We start from the raw sequence: 20,444 nt of genomic DNA on the forward strand, positions 1-20,444 counted from the left end.
AAGCGGTGTATCAGACAGAGGTTGAAACATGCCTGAGCCTCGCCATCAGTTTCTTTTCGGTCATGAGCAGATCCAGTAGTTTGCGACTGGCGTAGTCGTAAGCCTTCTCGATGTGATCGACATACCTGAAAAAGTGATATGCAATTGGTAAAGCTTCAGCTGAAGTTTAATTGTTTAACTGCTGCATGACTCAAGTAGAATAGTTTGCTTAAGACGAGGAAGATTTCGATTTCTTGAACAATCATTTACTAATAGTGGACCTGATTGGTTCATAACACATCTAACTATTTGATTGACAGGTGTGTATTTCAACCAATTCAATTCTATGTAAAGTATCTAAGTATAACTTCACTTAAATATATTTTCAGAACTTTGTCTTTGGACTGCAAAGCAAACAACAACATTATGAAATACACCTAAAAAATCAGTTTTATTAATTACCAATTGGCTGGGATATGGTCACAGGAGAATAGGCTTTTCCCAATTGATTACGACAATGGGTATTCACGTTGGTGTTCCAAGACTTTTGGCATTTATTACAGATAGAGAATGCAACTTTTTTTAAAAAGATGTCGCCTTCTCCATCTACAAGGTCATGGCATCTTTTGCAAAGCCAAATGAACCAAACAGACAATTAATGCTTTATGAAGCAAGCTGAAATGAGAAAACCTATAAACAAACAGACTACTTACTCCCTTTCTTTAAGCGTGTAAAGAATTTCCACTGCATGAGGGCAATTGACTGTGACACCTGCACAAAATAACCAGCAAAGAAATTTGATCAAAACGAAATTATCAATAATCCTTTAGTGTAATCAAAATTACATTACGAGAGTGAACATGGACCTCTAAACTGGCCTTAGTGTAATAATTTCACGTTTTATATGATTATAAATAGTAATAAAACAATTAAATGCAATAAAACAAAAGATAAATCTTTCTTCTAAAATTTCCTTAATAAAAGAAATTCGTCATGAGAGATGAAAACGATTAAAAACATCCTGGAGGGACAAGGCACTTAAAAGAAGCAGATAATTAAAAAATAGTTAAATCTTAACAAAATTAATTTGAAACTAAGACAAGACCAAAAAAATAGTTGACTGCAAATAAGAATTATAGCGTAGACATTTCTGTGAATGCAGGGTCAAAAGCTTTCATGAGTATTCAACGAAACGTTTGTTTACAATTACTGCATAAGTTTCAGTGACAGCAAGCTTCTAGACGAAGCTATATTCATAACACATTGAAGTTGTGTATTCGCCTTGGTATAATAATTGTACTTTTATATGATTAACAGTAATACAGCAATTAAAAAGCAATGAAATAAAAGATAAATATTTCTTTTAATTTTCTTAATAAAATTGTTTGAAGATTTCGTTAATAGATTTAATGACGTTTTTCCGAAAAGTTACTTTCAAAAATTTCAGAAAAATTTATTCAAAATCTTGACTTTTAAATTTGTGCTTTAAATCTGCGTGAAGAAACAAGAGGAGGTTCGTGTTTTTCTATGTGGGAAAGGGGTTGGTACCGGTTATTTTGACTTTCATATGAGAGCAAACGTCCTGTGATATAAATGCTTTATTGCTTGTGATTTAAGATTTAATTATATACACACCGCATTGTCGAATGACATTAAGGTATTTCCCAGTCCTCAGGATCTTTTCGGCTACCTATCAATAGAAAACCGCGTTACGTCAGATTTAGAGGGCTTAAATGTGGATGGAGTTCAAGCTATCTCAAATCCAAAAATAATGTTGGGCGGCAGAAGAACATCAGGTTTGCGCGATTTAAAATAAAAAAAAGAAGGTGGAACAAACAGTGAGGGACAAAAAAACGGTTAGTAGGTCGATTTTAAAAAGGGTTTTGAAAAGGGGTGCTTTACAACTATATTTTCGAAACCGGCCTAATATCATACTGCATGAAAATACAAAACACGATCAATTTCTAAAGACAGCTGCCGCTAAGCATGCTGGTTTCGCAAGAGCCTCTAAGCAAAACGAACAATTCTACGTACCTAAATACAGAGTAATTAACTAAATGAAGAAAAAAAATCACTTTCATTGCTTTCCATTGAGTTTTTCGAAATAAAAATGGGAGTAAAATTATAGCCAGATCACGGAACATCATCAGGTATGGAACATCATGATTTGAAGACGGACGGAAAAGCGGAAACATAGCAAAATAAAGTATTTTGAAGAACCGACCCTCCTCGAAGTACCGGGTATAAAGATCGGAATGACAAAGGTAAACAGTCCGGATGCGGATCGAAAAAAATGTTAACGAAAGAATGATGCATTTGATTGGTTCTTTGTTGACCAATCAGTGGCTGCTTAATGACGTTTTGCTGTACCCAAGGTTTTAAAGTTAGGATTTCAGAGAACCGAAAACTTTCCGGAGCAAAAGAGAATTAAGAAAATTCCTTAAAAAATCTACACGTACTAATTCTCATTCATAAATGGTTACACAAATGCATATTGCAAAATGCAAAAAAAGGATTTGATGCCTTAAAACATTGAACTGGTGAAGGTAGTAGAATAGTAGCAACATTAATCATAACAATACTTTATTATAACAAACATGAAACCAAAGGGCAGAAGATAACTTACTCGCTCAAGAAATACGGGAATCTTTTCCCGGACAATTGCATAGTGTTGATCCCAATAAGTGCAAAGATATTAAGGAAAATTTAAAAACCTGTGACTGAAAACAGACGACGGAATACGGTATGGATATTTACAACAATTAAATTATGATTTTACACTTGGTATATTGAAAGAAAAGATATGTATCGTTGTAGTCTTCGGCAACCCTTTCCTTTTGGATTGATTCATGTTCCGACACGAGAAACTGAAATGGGAATCAAAGTTTCATGAGAAACTATTGTTGAGACAGAAGAGGTGGTGCAAAATAAAAAAGAAAGTAAATAAAGAAAGAAATAAGAACACTAATCTACATTAAATCAAAACGAGGAAATGATTAAGCAAGTAGCAAAACAAAAAATAAAAAACAAAGAAGGATAATCAAAAATGAGTAAACAAAGGATAAGCAAACAAATAATAACATTCAAGAACTGAGCAAATGAGCAAACAGGCAAGACAAGAAATGTGTAAGCCAGTAATTGAAAGATTAAGAAAATGCGTAAATAAGCAAATAAAAAGAAATTGAGAAATTGCGCAAATGAGCAAGCAAGCAAGAAAATAGGCCGTTTTTGCAAGTAATAGAGTGAGCAGCAAGAAATTATCTAAGTTGGCAAGTTAAGTGTGGAAATAAGTAAGCATGCATAATTAGTAAATTAGGTAAGCATACCAAAGTAAATTGGTTAGCAAGTGTACCACTTGCATGAATTAGGTTTACCAACCTCGCCATAGGGATCATCTATAATTCCCTTGTAAATCCATTGCTCCAGAATTTCAAAATAAGGAGCACAGGCCTAAAGAGAAATGTTAAATAAAACATAAAAAAGACAGAGAAAAGCCAATACTAGCGAATGAAGTTTGCATTCGCACAGCAAATAAGTTTCATGTTTCAATAGACTGCTTCACTGGATTTCACAGACGTCTTCTTAAAAATAACTATCATCCAGTGGTACAAATTGCCATAAATAATTATTTTTTACAGAAATATTATAATGTCCCAAAATAACCAATAACTTTAATATTCTGAAGATTTGAATCAAACTATGACGTCATTTCGGGGAGCTATTCTCTTAATCACATTAATGGACTTGTGTTTTACAATGAATAAATCATGTGTTTATATGTCATTTCTTCCAGTACTATCTCACAATTTGGAACAAATAACATGGAAGAAAATTAGTGGCAAACCAACGAGAACAAAGCAGAAATTCTGGAGTTAAATAGCTTTGGCAAACTAACTTCTTATACGTTCCAGTAAATTTGAAACAACAATGGCATGGGTTTCAATACATTTCACCATCTAAAGCTACAAGTGTTTTGTTTTTTTTAATCGACTAGTGCAATTGGCACAACGACCTGGATACGCTACTCATTTAGCGGGGTTTAGACGAAGTATTTAGATCTTATTCTTACTCATCCCCTGATATAAGTATGTTTTCTTAAGATATCTAAACGCAGATATGGAGACATGTATAGCGGGTAGTCATAACTAGTTTCTGGTAATAATGGCTTACAGAAAGTATGCAAATTAATCAAAAAGCAGAAGGAGAATAACATACAGCTTGTGCAAGGTACAGCGTTAGATCTCTCGCTTTTGAATCACTGTTGAAAAAAGGAAGAAATATAGTAAAAAAACAAACATTGTAATCTTAGATAAAAATATCAGTAAAAAATCTCAAACTGCAAAGAAAGCTAAGAATGAAATCCAATTCAATTCAATAAATGACCCAATTCAATTCAATGATAGCAGGAAATATCTGATACTTCACGGATGTCATAAAGAAACTCACCCAATGTAGCTTTCGGTTTTCTCGTGCAAAAGAGTCAGGATTGCACCACCTTTGAGAGTGCCCTGTAGAGCAAAACGAACCGTGAGCTGAGTACGTCGAAGAGAGGAGAAAGATAGGGGAGACATGAATTCTGCTTCCGGGTAGTGGGTTAAATTGTCAACGGCAGGGATGGAGTCAAAAATACTTCGACAAAAAAAGTATTTGTCATAAACCCAATCAGGGAGGCTATAATCTTTGCAATACATCAAAACCCTGTTTTGCTACAACTAAAGAGATATTCCTCCAACGTGTGGAGAGGCCAAAAGAAATATTTTATTCCTTGAAGCAACAGGATTTCTCATTGATCATATGTGTAAGACGTGATTAATATTATCCCTATTTTAGCCGTCGAGGTTTTCAGTGTATTTTGCCTTAAATTTGTGTAGCATATTTACAATATATATTAAAAAAATTAACACAAACTCGTTGGATAAGCATGGCTATGTTAGCCAGAATTTCCATTGTTTTCATGCATTGTTGAACGTAAAACCACATCTTTTGCAAAGATAGTTGATTCTGAAAGGCAAAATCAAAGCTCACATTATGACAAAAAATACCCTTACATGGTGTAACATAAGTAGATAAGCATAAGGGCGCTGTAAGTTAAGAGAGAAAGAGAGACAACAGGAAAAAATGAGCTTCAACATTTTGGAATACTATTCTACAAATTTTGGAATACTATTTTTTTGAAAAAAACGACTTAACTTTAGCATCGGAACATGAATAACAAAAACAAAAATAGTTTCAATGAAAAAGGAAAGTTTTGGAACGTTGGGAGTCCTGTAGCAGAAGGAAGCAAAACCAAAAAATTGTAGACAAATGATAGAAAAAGGAAACGTAAAAGGAATCCCCCATAAGCTTCGCCCTACAGTGTGTTCGTGCATAATTAGAAAACTTTTCATGAGGTGAATGCATGCTTCAGAAGAATAGGCCAAACACGTGTAAAAAATTTAATGTCGTAATTCGTACCGATCTGAATTGATGCTCCAGCTGTGTAACAAAGATGAAATACTCCTAGAATAAAAATAGGTACCTTCTTTATTTTCGGTTGCTCTACGCTGTGCCGTGAACATACTCGTAGAGCTCATTAACTTAAAGAGATGAAAAATGTAGACCATCTCGCGACACTACTAGATGTACATATTTGGGATGCATTCAGATGGTCGACACATAAATAGCACATGGCAATGTACGGGATATTGTCAAGAGCAGCTTCAAATGATGGAAAATAAGAACGTGCCGTTTACGAGTCACAGAAAGTGGGTAGATGAAATGATTGGGTCCGTTCAAACTCTTAAATGCTGCCGCCATTTTTTGTTCTTACAAGCTGACGTCATTTTCCGTTCTGACATACTGACGTCATTTCCTGTTTTGAAGTGCTGGTGTAATATTCATAAAAATGGACGCAAAGAAAGTAAGCATGCTCAAGTCCATCAAAACGATACAGATCAAACATGTGGCTAAAGTAAAAAGGCTTTGTGTGCAACAACAGTGATTGGCAATAACACCACTTGAGGTGTCAGGGAGTTGTACACATAGTCTGTACAATCGCCCAAGGGTTCTGTACCAAAGGAGGGAAATTGCAGGGGTGTAGGGAGCCGGGGCTCCTAGATTTTTTAAAATCATCAGTTGAAACACAGTTCTAAGTGGGTTTTTCGGTAAAATTTGTCACTTGTCGCTTGTTTTTGGAAACTTTGCCCCCCCCCTGCCACTTAAGAATTTAATTTCCGCCTCTGGTATGTACAAGTGGAAAAGTATCCTTTTGAAAAATCGTTCCGCGGATAGATATCACCTTTATACCCCCTGCCATCATTGTACTTCCCCAATCTTCTTGCCACTTTTAAGAGACCAAACTTAATAACTTACCTTGATCATTGATCTCATAGCAGCACATAAAGCGTGGCTAACCAAGCCACTTTCAAATCGACTGCCATCTGGAACAGAGAACATGCTAAAGGTTTTTTCGCACAAACAAACAAAAGACAAGGGGAAAAACAATTTCAAACGCAAAATTGCCTACTTCACCAGATCAGAAAGAGCTCGCGTAAAAAGCTTGTGTGAAAATGCGGTCTTTTAGAGGGGTATTTCTAGAGGAATTATCTCAAACTTTCGATAGGCGGGTCAAAACTGGCCAAACTTGAAATGGTACGACAAGTTCTTGAGCAACAGGTACGCAAGGTTGTCAATTGTTATCAATTCAGATTAAAAATTGAAACAATGCATATCGTTTAAAAGGTGGAATCAATGGAAACAAAACAGCTTATTCAAAACCTATGGTAGTTCACATATTTGAAAAAGTATTCGAAATTTTAAACTAAATTTACTCAATAAAAATTGCGAAATTAATGGATAAAAAATACATCAAATGGAGACTCGTTTTGGTTTACTGAAAACATTTAGTGTTAATTAAAATTGGCAAAGATCTGATGTGCCTAAAAGTAAGATACTGTGAATGTAAATAACTTTTATATAGAACTTCAAGCACTGGAAAGTATACTGAAAAGAACTGAAATAAAATATTTCTTAAGAATATTGAATAGTATGAAGTTTTTAGGAATCTAAGAGTACTTACTGTCGATAAATCGGCAAATATTTGAATAGAAAGAACAAATTGGCAGAATTCGATGGACAAGTTCTTGGTAGCTGACATCTAGAGATAAAGGAAAGAAATAAGATAAAGATTAATTGGTTTAATGTGTAGCACATTCGTTGAACAATATAACACAAAAATATACATTTTCCTATCGATTAGGCATTCCGTTCAATGCTAAATCAAACATTCAATGAAAATTTTATATCATGAAAATCTGGTATTTATTTATTTACTTGGATTTTTCGTACCGTATTTCATGTATTTAACAATGACTGACTAATCAACGAATCCCACATGTTAATCAGGCTTTTAAATCGTTTTTATGTGACATGAAATAAATTGAAAGCCGCAATAACAAATATTGTGACAAGAGGCCTGCAAAAGCTGCCTGTTATTTAACCTACAATTTCTGCCTAAACTGATCGAAGTACCTTCTCTAGTCTTGCTTCTATATTTCAAAAATCTTTTTCCCAAATGCTAACATTTTTCCCAGTCCCTTTTTCCCTTGTAAAAATGTCAACTTTCTAGATTCTAACCGTTACATTTTAGAAAAACAGCATTGATTGGCCGAAATCATCCTTGAAAATTGACAGCTATTTCAAAGGCAACTCACAGAAAATGAAAGATAAAAAATAAGTCCCCACACAAGTTCTTGAATAAGCCCCCACATAAGCCCCTACATAAGCTCCCAACTTCGAATAAGCCCCCACACTAAAATTAATTTTGTAAAATGAGTCCCCACCCTTGAATAGGCCCCCATGGGCGGAGTTTTTTCTCAAAAGCAAAGGGTTTATTCCAATATAACTGCCTTTTTAGCATACTGAACAGCCTAGATAGAGGAAGAACATTTACCCTGGTAATATTTTTGGCTGCTGCTAAATCAGCCGCCATCTTCGAATAAGCCCCTCCTCGAATAAGCCCCAAGCCCGAAATACTTTTTGCAAAATAAGCCCAAGGGGGCTTATTCGAGGACTTACGGTAACCCCCTGCAATAAATGAAATTTCAGGAGAATTGTTACATAATGATAGATAAAAATTTCATTATCAGGAACAAAGTGAAACATATTATCGAAAATACCAAGGGACTTGTCAACATTGAACAACACTGTCTTGTCCTTTTCCCGTCTTTCTTTTATTGTTATATACTTTCCTTCGACACCCTTGGGAAAATGAAAAAAATTATTGCGTAAGAAAAAGTCGAGTTAATATGGTTAATGAAAATTGAAAGAAGTCTGCTTAGAAACTACAGCTCAACATCCAGTAGGTTAGTTGATTAGCAAATTCAAAAGCGCGCTTAGTTGGTGTTAATAACAAATGAAATATGATTGTAAAGCAAAAAGTAGTAAATCTTATGCCGACCACTTTAGCGATAATTTGATTGCATGATCCGACAAAAATCTTAAAGCATCCTTGTTTAGACCGTTTTTGTTTATTTATTTTTTGACAAATATATTTTCTTTCCCTTAAAAAAGTTCTATTGATTTGGCGTTTTTTGCCATGCCCATCTATTTATTTTTAAATCTGAATGATATTTTATAAAAACAAAAATGTGACAATGGTATAAAAACCATGATTGACATGACTGATAAAAACCAAACAAAAATGGCAACTAAATGTCACCTAATAGCCTATTTAAAAAGGAAGGTTGAGCTCCCAATTTTCAAAAACGTAGCCCCCTTGATTTTTTGAAGCGCAAAGAAAATCACACAGATCTGGGAGGATAGTGATTCATTTAAAAAACCGACCCGACCCTTTTTCACCAGTTTTCACCGGCTCCGTTTGCAACTTGGCAATACGAGACAAAAGCTTGAACATCGGTTTTTCATGCCTCGTGAAGACGAGGTTATGCCAAAATGGCTTACTACCCATATAAGGGCATTCAGTATCAAGCTTCCTAACTAGTTGAAGAAGAAGAGGAAGCAGTAACGTATATATGGTAGGGTATGAATGAGCACAATTAAGGAACAGCATAACATAGCAACTCACCATCATTAGAAAGAGAAGGTCCTCGATAACAGAGAGTTCTTGCATTTGTAATGGCAAGGTCCCAATAGCTACAATCTAAAGCGTAAAAGAATTGCAAAATAAGACTAAATTTGAGCATCGGTATTTGCGATACGAGAATTTCGATATACACATAAAATCATCAGGAACCAAAGAGAGTGAACAAAAAAATTAGGTCAATAAGCCCAAACGCCCAAATCACGTCATGGCTGTATCATATTTAATGTTTTTCAATATTTGTTTTTCTGTTTATTTGCTGACTTGAACCTTGACAATGCAGCCGACCTTTTTGTTCAATAATTTAAATTTCGCGTTCAACCCAGGACGGAAAGGGTCATTTGAATTGGTTGACAAAAAGACAAACCAATTCAGGCAAAAAATTTTCTCTGTTTTTTTCTTTCGATCTGTATCAGTGATGAGAATGGCAGAGGGCGTTAAAATTTGCACCTGTACAAAAATAAGCGCATATATCCTTTCCAGTTCTTATTTACTTTTTTCACAGCAGCATTTAATTTGTGTAAATAGATAAACAAAGTTTCTAAACAAACCGGTTGCTCGGCCTTTGAGATGAGCATGAAGTCGCGAGTGAGGTACGGTCTTTCTCGAGTCCATGACGGGTTAACTGGAAGTCCAGCCGCTCCTAAAAGATCCAAAATTGACGTGATTAACATACAGAAACTACAACAGCATTTTAGCTAACGAACACTGTCAAAGAACTTAAGCCGTCAAACAGACACTTCCTGACCACAGGTTTGTGTGTATTTTTCTCTTTGGAAGTAGCGTTTATAACGAACAAGCACAAGAAAAGACACTGAAATGCAATGTTGAATTTATCAGGCAGACTCAACGATTTGAGGTTTTAAACTTTGCCTTCTACGTGAAAATTAACTCTGTTTGCCTATGGATGAAAGAACCCTGAAGTATATTTTGTGTTACTATTGTAGAAATTGCTTTTTTAGCTTGCATCGTGCTGATTTTTGCTCTCGTAGAATATTCATTTTAATTTGAAATGAATGATAACTAAATTAATTTCGGGTGAATAGGAAGCTCGATAATATTATGCTTTTACGGGAAATTCCAAAAATGCCTAGCATGAAAGAGCTTGCACCATCCATGTGCAGGATTTCCAAAAAGTTGAATATCTCACTAAAAAGTGGTTAACAAAAGCCGACATCTAAGCCAAAATGGGTTATATATGCAATTATATCAAAGTTCATTCCTGCCAGTGAATACGGCATGTTTTTGTAAAGCAGATCCTAACACGTGATTGCTTAAACACTCGGCAGACTTGATAAGAAATGAGGAAAATGCAAGTTGGCTAGGCTCTGCACAATCATACGGTTGCACGATTACGCGTCCAGTGAGATGCAGACACAGAAGCAAACCCCAATGCACTGAAAATATAGCCCGAGAGGCCACGAAAAAGAACAAAGAGCGGGCAAAGAAGGGGTTTGACGTAAACAAAGAAGGTCGACAACAAAAGGTTACTAAAGACAGAAATGAAAGCAACATACAGCGAGAAAGCTTGACAAAATCCACGATAACCTATCCAAGAGACTGGGCGTTTAATAAGGTACGAAAAAGAGTTGCATATATTTGAGTTGATACAGATGACAGGTGGAGCTGTGTGTTGCCACCTTTTCGAAAAATCTTTCCTTATGGTAACGTTTAAACAAGAAAAAGCAATGAACCCAACACCCATCCTTGCAGGACACAACGAGAGTTGCAACTTTTTTTATTTAATTTCTTCAGTTTTAACCATTTGATAACGATCTTATAAATAAGACTTGCACCAATGAAAGATTGCAGTGGCTTAAAAATATTATTGCTTACCATAAGCAAGATACGAAGAATAAGAATCTATCACTTCACGAAATCTACACTTTGATCGTTCCAACATCGAAGTCGGATGTAATGAATCCAAGTTTGTTTGCAATTTCATTCTTAACATACCTTGCTTCTTTGCATGCTTCTCTCTCAAGGCTTTGATTAAATCATCGGTGGAGCTTTGTGCAGCACTGCTAGCGATTACTGAAAGTCTTGACCGCAACTGCAATCAAAGTTGATAGCAGTTAAAACGGGCTTAAATCTTCAGTTTACGCTTGGTGCAATTGTAATTTTTACATCATCGTCAGGTACCATCTTCTATCAGAAGGTTGGCTACCATGACCCTCCAACTATCCCTAAATCTGAGTTTTGGTTTGTTGTCATGGTCATAGATAAAACTAAGGGGCTAATAGTAAAGATGGGCCCCTAGAACCACCTTTAATTTTTACATAGATGGCCTAAATAGACAGATCGCAGAGATAGAACATTCTTGTTTATTCAGCTTCGGCGATAATCGCAACTAATCAAAGTGGAGAAAATAGGCTTACGTAGCATGAGGTCTCGGTATAGTTTCTTTCACGACTGAAAATATTACATCCATGTGAAAATGCAGTGATAATTGGAGACTAGGTTCTAAATATCGATAATCTGACTCGATCAGGGTCATTTTTCTGTTTTTGACCGAATTTCACTAAGCAAGCCAGGTTATTTCAAATTGCAAACGAAAAGCAGTAAAAGTTCACATAATACGTGTATATACTAAAGGCCTTTGGAATTCAAAACACCAGAGCAATTTGAGGAAGATTTTAGTATAAGTAAGTATAAGTAATGGACTTTTCCATTGAAAGACGCATAGGAAATATAAACTAAAAGGCTATTAATTGTACTCAATAGGGGGGAGGAGGGGGGAGGAGGGGGGGAGTAGGGGGTGGAGATAGACTTGGCATGAAAACACATATGTACTTGTTTTTCGCTTCCGTAGAACAGGATGCAAAAACATCAGTTATATAATCAGCATATGCAATATGACTAATCTTATGATCACCAATTCCCAAGCATATTCTACGCAAATCAGCACTTACTTCATTTACTTCTTGCGACGTCATAGGGGAGCCAAAAGAGTTATCTGCTAAATCTTTGAGCTCTTTTCCGAGACTTAAGGCGGAAGTAGATGTTGTCAGACCTTTCGGTTCTTTGGCCTTTAGCCTCTCTTTGGCGTTCTTTTCTAAAAATTTAGTTGTCTAAAATTGAAGACAATAGATTATTATCCTAATAAGAGGTAAAAATTGAGGCTTCCTTCCATGAAAAATATTGGAAATATAATAAAGCTGAATTTCAAAACAACTATCATCAGTTGGTCTATAGTTTTAAATAGGGGCATTTGAGGTTATGCAGCTCTTCATGAGGGGGCTTTGGGATCATGGTTGTAGGTTGGACTAATCTTATTTACAAGGTTTGGGGTTTTTTGCAAACTTTAGTCTAAGTTTCTGGTTCCATCCAAAGCTTCATCCAGGTTTCTTGATTCTTATACCCCTAAAAACCCTTTCTCAATTGATTCAATATAGGCAAACAGTGCTGTTGCCCATGTGCTCAACTTTAATGAGCAAAGAGGATGAGGCTTTGTTCCATATAACTGTGTCACCAAAAAAGTTCTTCTTAATTTTATTCATAATGCTAATGATTACAGTGCTGAATTAATGATAAAACAAGAATAAAAATTACTAAAAGCAGAAAGAATAACTTGAAAAATTTTATTAAGCTATTTTTTATAAATAGAACTAGGCATTGAGCTTTAAACTACCATGATCAACAACTAGCAAATTAATTTTGTCAAAAACAACTGTCTGGACTTTTGCGAAATAAGAAAAAAACGCCAAAACATCTAATGATAACGAGCTTACAAAGTGGGAAACAAAACACAAGTTAGATTATTCTTTTTAATTTTTTGGCTACTTTGGTTGTATGATTCAAAAAAGACCCAAGTCCTTAAATCTCAGGCAGCAAAAAGCTGGTGGCAAATGTGTTCTATGTTGGCTATCCCCCTTGATAAAAAGCATCTTTGCTCACAACATCTATACTAGCTGTGGATGTCTTATCTTTGACTGCTTTGTCAGTTGCACTGTTTTTCTTTAAAGTGAATGCCTTAAATTTTTGGCTAGATAAGCATAACAATAATTATCAATATAAATCAAAGACACTCTCTCTACAAAGAAACTGATGTAACAAAAATTGCAGAATTTTTTCTCTATTATATAGTAAATGAATAAACCATAAATATTAAATATGGCTTTGAAAAAGCAAATGTTTTACAATATTCCAAAAGCTTTTTCATCTGACACTCCTCAGAGTATCAGATGAAACATCAGAATAATGTTTTGAAAGAACAAGACAGAAAATATATACCTGCTGTTTATGAATTGTTATGACAATTTCAAAGCCATTTCAAATTTTGTACTGCCAAAAGATTGTTCAAATATTAGATATGAATATATGTACCTGCTTATCCTGAACAATACATGACAGCAAATAAACAAGGGAGTCAAGTTCTCGGATATTTCTTGATTTAAGTTCATCATACTTTTTTAGAAACTCCCTTGGAGTCGAAGTTGCCTCTGCAATCTTTCGTCTTGCAGCATGAGATGACACCTTAAAAAAACATGGAAGTATTTAAAGTCATTTGTTAACAGCATGTACTTGTGATCTTTGCAAGCATATATATATACAACATCAGTTATGCATTATTTATGTAACACATTTGATGTTTGATGTTATAGTCAGTTTTAGTATGGCTAGATATTGCATGAGCTTTAAACACAGAAAGAGAAAAGTCATTTATCAGTAAAAAATTGAATATCATATTTGAAACAATCAGTATTTGAAACAAATCATATTTGAAACAAAACTATATCAGACTTAACTAGAAAATATATGGCATGTTTCTCAACAAATGCACAGCTCTGTTTCTCCTTATATTATCAAGTAGATAATCAAAGAATAATTAATTTCCCATACCTGTGTGGTGACATAAGGGGTAAGGTCTTTTGTTAAAATGTCAGCATAAACTTCTGGGCCATCTCCATCACTGACTCTGCAATAAATAAGAAACTACAGGTAATGTACACAATATAACAAATAATGAAATCACTGTTGACAGGTCCATCATAGGGTGCAGTGGTGGAATATGCAGGGGTGTGGGGAGAACTGCTCTCCCCCAACACTTTTGTCAGTAAATATTGTCATTTGTCAGCAAATTTGCTTGTTTTTGTGGATTCGTGGCTTCATACTTGAAACACAAATAAATCAGACTTGACTACAAAATAAATGGCATGTTTCTCAACAAGTGCACTGCTTTTTTCCCTTCCAATATCATTAATCAAAGTGGATAATCAAAGACAGACAAATTCGCCACATCCAAAAAATGAATTTCTGCCATTGATAGGGTGTTATATAAACAGAAGTGTACACATTTGTCTTGGTTTAAAGAACAGGGTTGTTCTAAATTGCCACTGTGAGCTTCAGGTTAACCTAAATCAATCAGTCATCAAGGAACTGTCGAGCTACCCTATCTTTATTGGTTTGAATATAGTAATTTGTTATGTATCTTGATGTTTTGGGGAATTCAGTCACTCTTTGGTAATATCAATAGGTATAAAGACTTGATTTTTGGTACATAGCAGGAAATTATTTTGAAGAGAGCGTTTATAAACAAGTAAATTAAACAGTAAAAAGTAGATAAAAACTATGTATAGCAGATATTATACATATGTATATCTATATCATATATCTACCATTATAATCTCAACAGCTTGTCACTAATGTTTGGAAATTATTTCATTGTCCCGTACAGAATAAGATTGGGTAAAGAAATTAGAATTTTTGATCTATTCCAGATGTGGAAAATTCTAAAAAACAATGAACTGATACAAAGCTTTTATGAGCAGAAAAAATTTGCAATTTTCTCTCTCGACTAACAATTTCTTTTGTGTTCTGACTTTTGTCATTGTAGAAAACTAAAAAAAGTAAAAAAAACCTTGGCAATCCTTCATAGCACACAATAACCATAGATGGATGGTGGATGGCTGGATGGTACACAGGTAACTCAATGATAACATTGCAGTCAATAAAAGGAAAAGGAATATCTACCTCAAGAGTTTAAGCAACTCTGATGCATGATGATGTATTGTAAACTCACTCATATTTTACCAAATTCACAATTTACCTAAAAGATTAATAATCTAAAACATAATAAAATAAACCAATAAGATTCATCAACAAATACTTCAGTATTTTGTGCTTGTTTGCTTTGTAATGCAATTCTGTAACATATCTCTGGAGTACACAGATCACTTGATCACCCCCTCTCACTTCTATCAAAATTAAGTATACGCAATTTTAAAAAAGGGATTGAATTATATAGGGTATAGCAAATAAATGTTTTTACTGCCTACCAGAAAAAAACACTATAGATTAGCACTATGTTGGTTGAATATGATCTAAAAAGCTATATGGAAAGGTATCTTTAACATAGAGCAGCAAAAAGTAAAATGATATAAAGACATATATTGGAACTTGAAATGGCCTTCGTCATGTTGGTAATATGGAAGCTCTAGAAGTTAGCTTTCACATAGGCCACACACAACTTGTAGACATTGTAATGTATATCAATGAAAACCAGTCTGCAGAGTATTTTAGATGCACTCGAGAGGTCAATGTAGAAGTGCTTGCAAGTTTTTCAAGCAGAGTTATAATGAATTAAAAAGATTCGCTTGAATCATAACAGAAGCGACTCGCTTCACGAGATTTGACATGAATGGGAGTTTGCATTTGTTTATTTTATAGAGACATCGGCAATGAAGCCTATTCTATTTATTTCAAGAAATAAGTAAATGAATCTACAAATTTACCTCTCGAAGGTCGTCGATTTTATAAAATACCAAGCGGATAATTTTATTCAATCCACATGAAATTCATCGTTGAGAAACATCAAAATATAAATGGCGCCATTGGTGACCTCGGTTTCAATTAGAGGTCTACTGGTCATTTTGCCACTGCTTTACGTCAACGCGTTGACGTGTCCAAAAGGTTTTCAATAGTTTGACCAGCATTGCAGACACTTCTGTAACAGGCACCGCGGAGCGTTGAGAAGAGTGGGGGGTCTTTAAAAAGTGAGGGGGGCTAAAACCGTATAAAAAGGCTTTACTGGTAGTCTATTACTTAATATAAAGGCTTTACAGCCCCCCCCCATAAAGTCTACCATAAAGTGCGGAGCAGTTTGTATACGCTTTTGGTGTACAGTCAACAGGACGGACACATCGTGTGAAAATTCAGAGTGGACATGATTCGAACCTCGATTCGAGCATTATGGGCCATTATGCATAAATAATGTTGCAATAGTACGATAAGTAAATAAGGAAAGACAATTGAAATAAACTAAAGTAGTAAGACAAAATAAAATTATTTTCCCACGTGTTTTAATCTCTTAGTTAGGGATGAGAAACGCTCACTTTAAAACATTCTAAATTGACATTATGGCTTGGTCAATTGAATTTGTCAATACTGATGTAACTGTTGCCAAGTTATAAATGATGAATCAACATGTTCTAGTTCTTTATAAATTTACTTACAGTTTGGGTTTTAGCGCATGTCATGCTGGCGTGCGGACGTGATTTTAACAGCTCTTCGCCAGAATGTAATTCAGTCAGTTTAAGAGATATTTGAATTTTTCTGTCTTTTAATAATAATTATGATTTAGGTAGGCTAATTATAAGTTTGGTTTTAATAATTATCAAGAATGGCTTCTTAGGAGAACGACGATCGCTTGGACGAAATAATCAAATTAATCAAAGGAGTCTCCGCGCAACACAATGCTGATTTTCAGAAATTGGACAACCGTCTGTCAAACTTTGAGAAATCGATGGATTTCATTAACAGTCAATTTGAGAACTTCAACACACAACAGAAAACCTTCTGAAAGCTAATACGGAATTAGAGAAGAGAAACGAGGATTTATCAAAAGATCTGAAACAAGTAAAGAAAGAGTTTGAAACATCAATAAAACAACTCAACGATCTGGAGCAATATGGGAGACGTGACTGTATTGAAATTAGTGGGATTCCGCAAGAGGAAAACGAAAATGCTGAGGCCCTAATAATCAAGACTGGTGCAATACTCGACATTCCTGTAGAATCAAAAGACATCCAGGCCTGCCACAGATTAGGGAAACGACACGACGCACCCATCATCTGCAAATTCCTAAACAGGAAAACGGCAACCGCGTTTCTCGCAGCAAAAAAACACACACAAAAGCCTTTCAGGGGAGAAAAACTTGGCTTCAAAGATCAACCGGAATGTAAGATTTACATAAATGAAAGCCTCACGAAAAGGAATAAGGATCTGATGTACAAGGTCAGAATGAAGAAACAAGAAAATAACTGGAAATTTATATGGTCTAGAAACGGAACAATTTATGCTCGAAAAGATGAAAATTCCGAATTCCTCAGAATCAACGACGAAAAAGACATTGGGAAAATGGTTTAGCGGTATTTCATCCTCAATCTGTTTTCAAATTATTACGTATCTTTCTGTCTTTACATATATATATATTTCTGCTAAATAAGCCCCTCCCTCATGATGGATAGTTTCCCCTGCCCAAAATGTGATTTAATTGTCTCGGAAGACCAAAACTCGATATTTTGCGATGTATGCAAAAATTGGTTTCATTTGAGATGCAGTGGCCTGACACGTCAGAGATTCGAACACCTAGCCTCCGATTTGTCATCACAATGGTTTTGTAAAGAATGTATCGTTAGCGCCTTGCCCTTTCAAAAAATCAACAATACTCAATTTGTTAACTTAATTTCCTCTACACGGCGACAGGAAACGCCGTATATTGAATTCAACAAACATTGTTCTGTTTGCACTCGTCGTGTTAAGGCCGGTTCACACGATCATATTCAGGTCACATTTGCATCACATATTTTATGTGATCACAGAATGTGATCGTGTAAACGACCTTACAAGTTGCTTGAAGTTGTACGAAGCAGCAAAAAATAATCCTTTTTAATTGCCTGTTAATTCGATGTCACAGATTTTTCATTTGACTAGCGATCAAATGGAAAGTCTGTGATGCAATTTTTTCAAAGGCACCGACAAGTCTTTGCTGTCCTGGGTACTATTTCGAGTTCATTTGTATCGACGTATTTGAGGAAAGTGACCTACGTTTCTAGAAAGATGGGCAACATTGACGTGGAATTCATTCCTGATACGCAATCAGAATACTACGAAGAGTCTTCATTCTCATTTCAGGCCATTAAATCAGCTGCAGGCAAACCGTACCAAAACAGAAGGAAAGTCAAGAAATTCGAATGGAAAGACAAAATTGTCGAGTTGGTTATTGACCTGTGGCAAAATCAGCCATTGTTATTTGAATTTGAATTTTAGGGTGCCCGTGAATTTTTGCGACGATACCCTTGAGATCAGCTCAAAATACATTTGAGAATATCCCCCCCCCCCCCGCTACGCTACTGATAAGAAAATAAATACTGATAAAAATAAATAAAGTAAAATCTTAGCGTTATTTTTTTACCATTGACTACCAACAAATGATTTTTACCGAATGAAACAAAATTTACCGAAGAACACATAACTATTGGGGGGTGTTGCACCCCCCACACCCCCGCTAAATCTGTCCCTGCAGGCCATTATATATGCCCCTTTCGTAGTGCCTGCATAGCCAGGGCTTTGTCCAACAACTCCTTTTCCGTCTTTTTTTATTTTTGTTTTCATCACTGCGCAGGCTAATAAAATAGCTGCTAAAACTCTCTTATCTTCCTCGCTCTCGATTTCCACTGACAACAAATGAAACGTAAACATTTAATGAAGGCAGATCACTGATAAATTGGGCGCCAAACAGTTCCCGATCTACCCAGGACAGCAAAGACTTGTCGGTGCCTTTGAAAAAATTGCATCACAGACATTTCCATTTGATCACTGGTCAAATGAAAAATCTGTGACATCGAATTAACAGGCAATTAAAAAGGATTAATTCTTGCTGCTTCGTACAACTTCAAGCAACTTGTAAGGTCGTTTACACGATCACATTCTGTGATCACATAAAATATGTGATGCAAATGTGACCTGAATATGATCGTGTAAACCGGCCTTTAACAACACTGAAAAAGCGATACCTTGCTATATTTGCAAACACTACATTCATCGGAAATGTTCTAACCTCTCAGAACCTGACATTCAGTTGACTTTGAATTCAAAGCACTGGCACTGCATGCACTGTCAAAATAGCACATTCCCTTTTCATACAGTGAGCAATAACGAACTTCTGTCCGAAAACTTCAACTCCAATAATTCTTGCCCTTGTAATGATTCTATGAAAGATCTCACTGATTTTGACTGTGTAAATGTCATTTCAGAACTAAATTTAAACTAGAAATAGCTCTTGCTAGTACTGCCCGCAAACAATTAGTTCCTTGATAATGATTGTTTTGAAAATGTAGGTCAGGATATTCGAAGAAGACACCATCTTGGGTTTTCACAATTCTATAAAAACAGCTGCTCTAGTTGATGCTAAACTATTCTTTTTATCTTTTTATCAAGAATTTTTGGTGTTCAGTTTGCCTTTGATTTAAGTCCAACGCCCTTTTGAAAATCATGAAGTTTTTCGAGGGTTTGACATTTATTTTTCGATAATCACGACAATCATAACTTTTGCTCGTACGGTCTCGAGTTTTTGGGAGAAAAGTGTGGCATTCGACTGGTTTTGATTCCCAAAACTTCGAATCAAAACTTCCATCCATTGCGGAGAACAGAGCTGTGATGCAGCACCGTTTTCGTGCCAAAAAACCGAAGGCCTTTAACAGAGTCTTGGCAGAGCAACGCTCCGAAGATAATTCCCTTCCGCACAAAGAGGTGGCGGTTAACGACCTCCTCGACAAAGCCGATTGATTGACAATGAAATTGATTGACAGTTGTCATGGCAGCAGAAAAGTGACAAAATCTGCTGAAAAAGTGCTGACAACATGAACTGAAGCTTCCATATGCTACTTATACGCGGGGCAGACTATAAGCCCTTCACTCGCGCGCTGTCGCGCGCGAGTTGCGGGCAATAAACTCGACCTTAACCATTCTCACCCTAATTCTGATAACGACATTGATCATAATTTGAATCTCAACTGTAACTTTGATTACTATACTACTCATGAATTTCATAAACTTCTTTCTAAACTTCACACAAAAAATAATGCGTCATTTAGCTTATTGCATACGAACATTTGCTCAGTTAACAAAAACATCCAAAATCTTGAACTACTAGCTACTTCCTTAGGCCATAATTTTGACATAATTGCTGTTTCGGAAGCATGGATTACAAAAGACACAGATACCCAACACCTTGCCCTGCCTGGCTATCAAAATTACTATGGAACCCCTGGACTAAGTCGAAAGGGTGGGTGTGGTTTTTTTGTAGGCGATAATATATGTTTTACTCCAAGACCAGACCTGGATATCTCATTTTCTGATAACTCAAGTGAATTTGAAGCTAGTT

General features: G+C 35.5%; 2 protein-coding genes across 4 annotated transcripts in view; one reads left to right on the forward strand and one right to left on the reverse strand.

Moving 5' to 3' along the window:
* LOC135683087 (gamma-tubulin complex component 2) overlaps positions 1-15,979 on the reverse strand; it is a 30,195-nt gene extending 14,216 nt beyond the window's left edge. The window contains exons 1-21 of one of the 3 annotated variants that reach the window (XM_065198244.2): positions 15,793-15,979; positions 15,032-15,107; positions 13,901-13,976; positions 13,385-13,534; positions 11,971-12,129; positions 11,015-11,111; positions 9,610-9,701; positions 9,044-9,118; positions 8,136-8,217; positions 7,037-7,114; positions 6,331-6,398; positions 5,434-5,478; positions 4,888-4,980; positions 4,426-4,487; positions 4,195-4,237; positions 3,358-3,429; positions 2,785-2,846; positions 2,606-2,663; positions 1,615-1,669; positions 693-750; positions 33-125 (exon numbers count right to left, since the gene is read on the reverse strand). In XM_065198244.2, coding sequence (XP_065054316.2) covers positions 33-125; positions 693-750; positions 1,615-1,669; positions 2,606-2,663; positions 2,785-2,846; positions 3,358-3,429; positions 4,195-4,237; positions 4,426-4,487; positions 4,888-4,980; positions 5,434-5,478; positions 6,331-6,398; positions 7,037-7,114; positions 8,136-8,217; positions 9,044-9,118; positions 9,610-9,701; positions 11,015-11,111; positions 11,971-12,129; positions 13,385-13,534; positions 13,901-13,976; positions 15,032-15,084 — 1,571 coding nt within the window. In that variant the 5' untranslated portion in view covers positions 15,085-15,107; positions 15,793-15,979. Of the gene's footprint in view, positions 1-32; positions 126-692; positions 751-1,614; positions 1,670-2,605; positions 2,667-2,784; positions 2,847-3,357; positions 3,430-4,194; positions 4,238-4,425; positions 4,488-4,887; positions 4,981-5,433; positions 5,479-6,330; positions 6,399-7,036; positions 7,115-8,135; positions 8,218-9,043; positions 9,119-9,609; positions 9,702-11,014; positions 11,112-11,970; positions 12,130-13,384; positions 13,535-13,900; positions 13,977-15,031; positions 15,108-15,792 lie in introns of all 3 variants that reach the window. The other 2 variants (XM_089109243.1, XM_065198243.2) reach the window with 2 other exon arrangements.
* LOC148959984 (uncharacterized) lies at positions 15,883-19,872 on the forward strand. The gene is made up of 2 exons (XM_089109278.1): positions 15,883-15,970; positions 16,830-19,872. The coding sequence occupies exons 1-2, from the start codon at positions 15,883-15,885 to the stop codon at positions 17,423-17,425; spliced, it is 684 nt and encodes a 227-aa protein (XP_088965404.1). The 3' UTR covers positions 17,426-19,872.
* The last annotated feature ends 572 nt before the right edge of the window (positions 19,873-20,444 follow it).

Source organism: Rhopilema esculentum, chromosome 7 (genome assembly GCF_057945365.1).
Source record: "Rhopilema esculentum isolate cy_ngs chromosome 7, ASM5794536v1, whole genome shotgun sequence".
NCBI classification, from domain to species: domain Eukaryota; kingdom Metazoa; phylum Cnidaria; class Scyphozoa; order Rhizostomeae; family Rhizostomatidae; genus Rhopilema; species Rhopilema esculentum.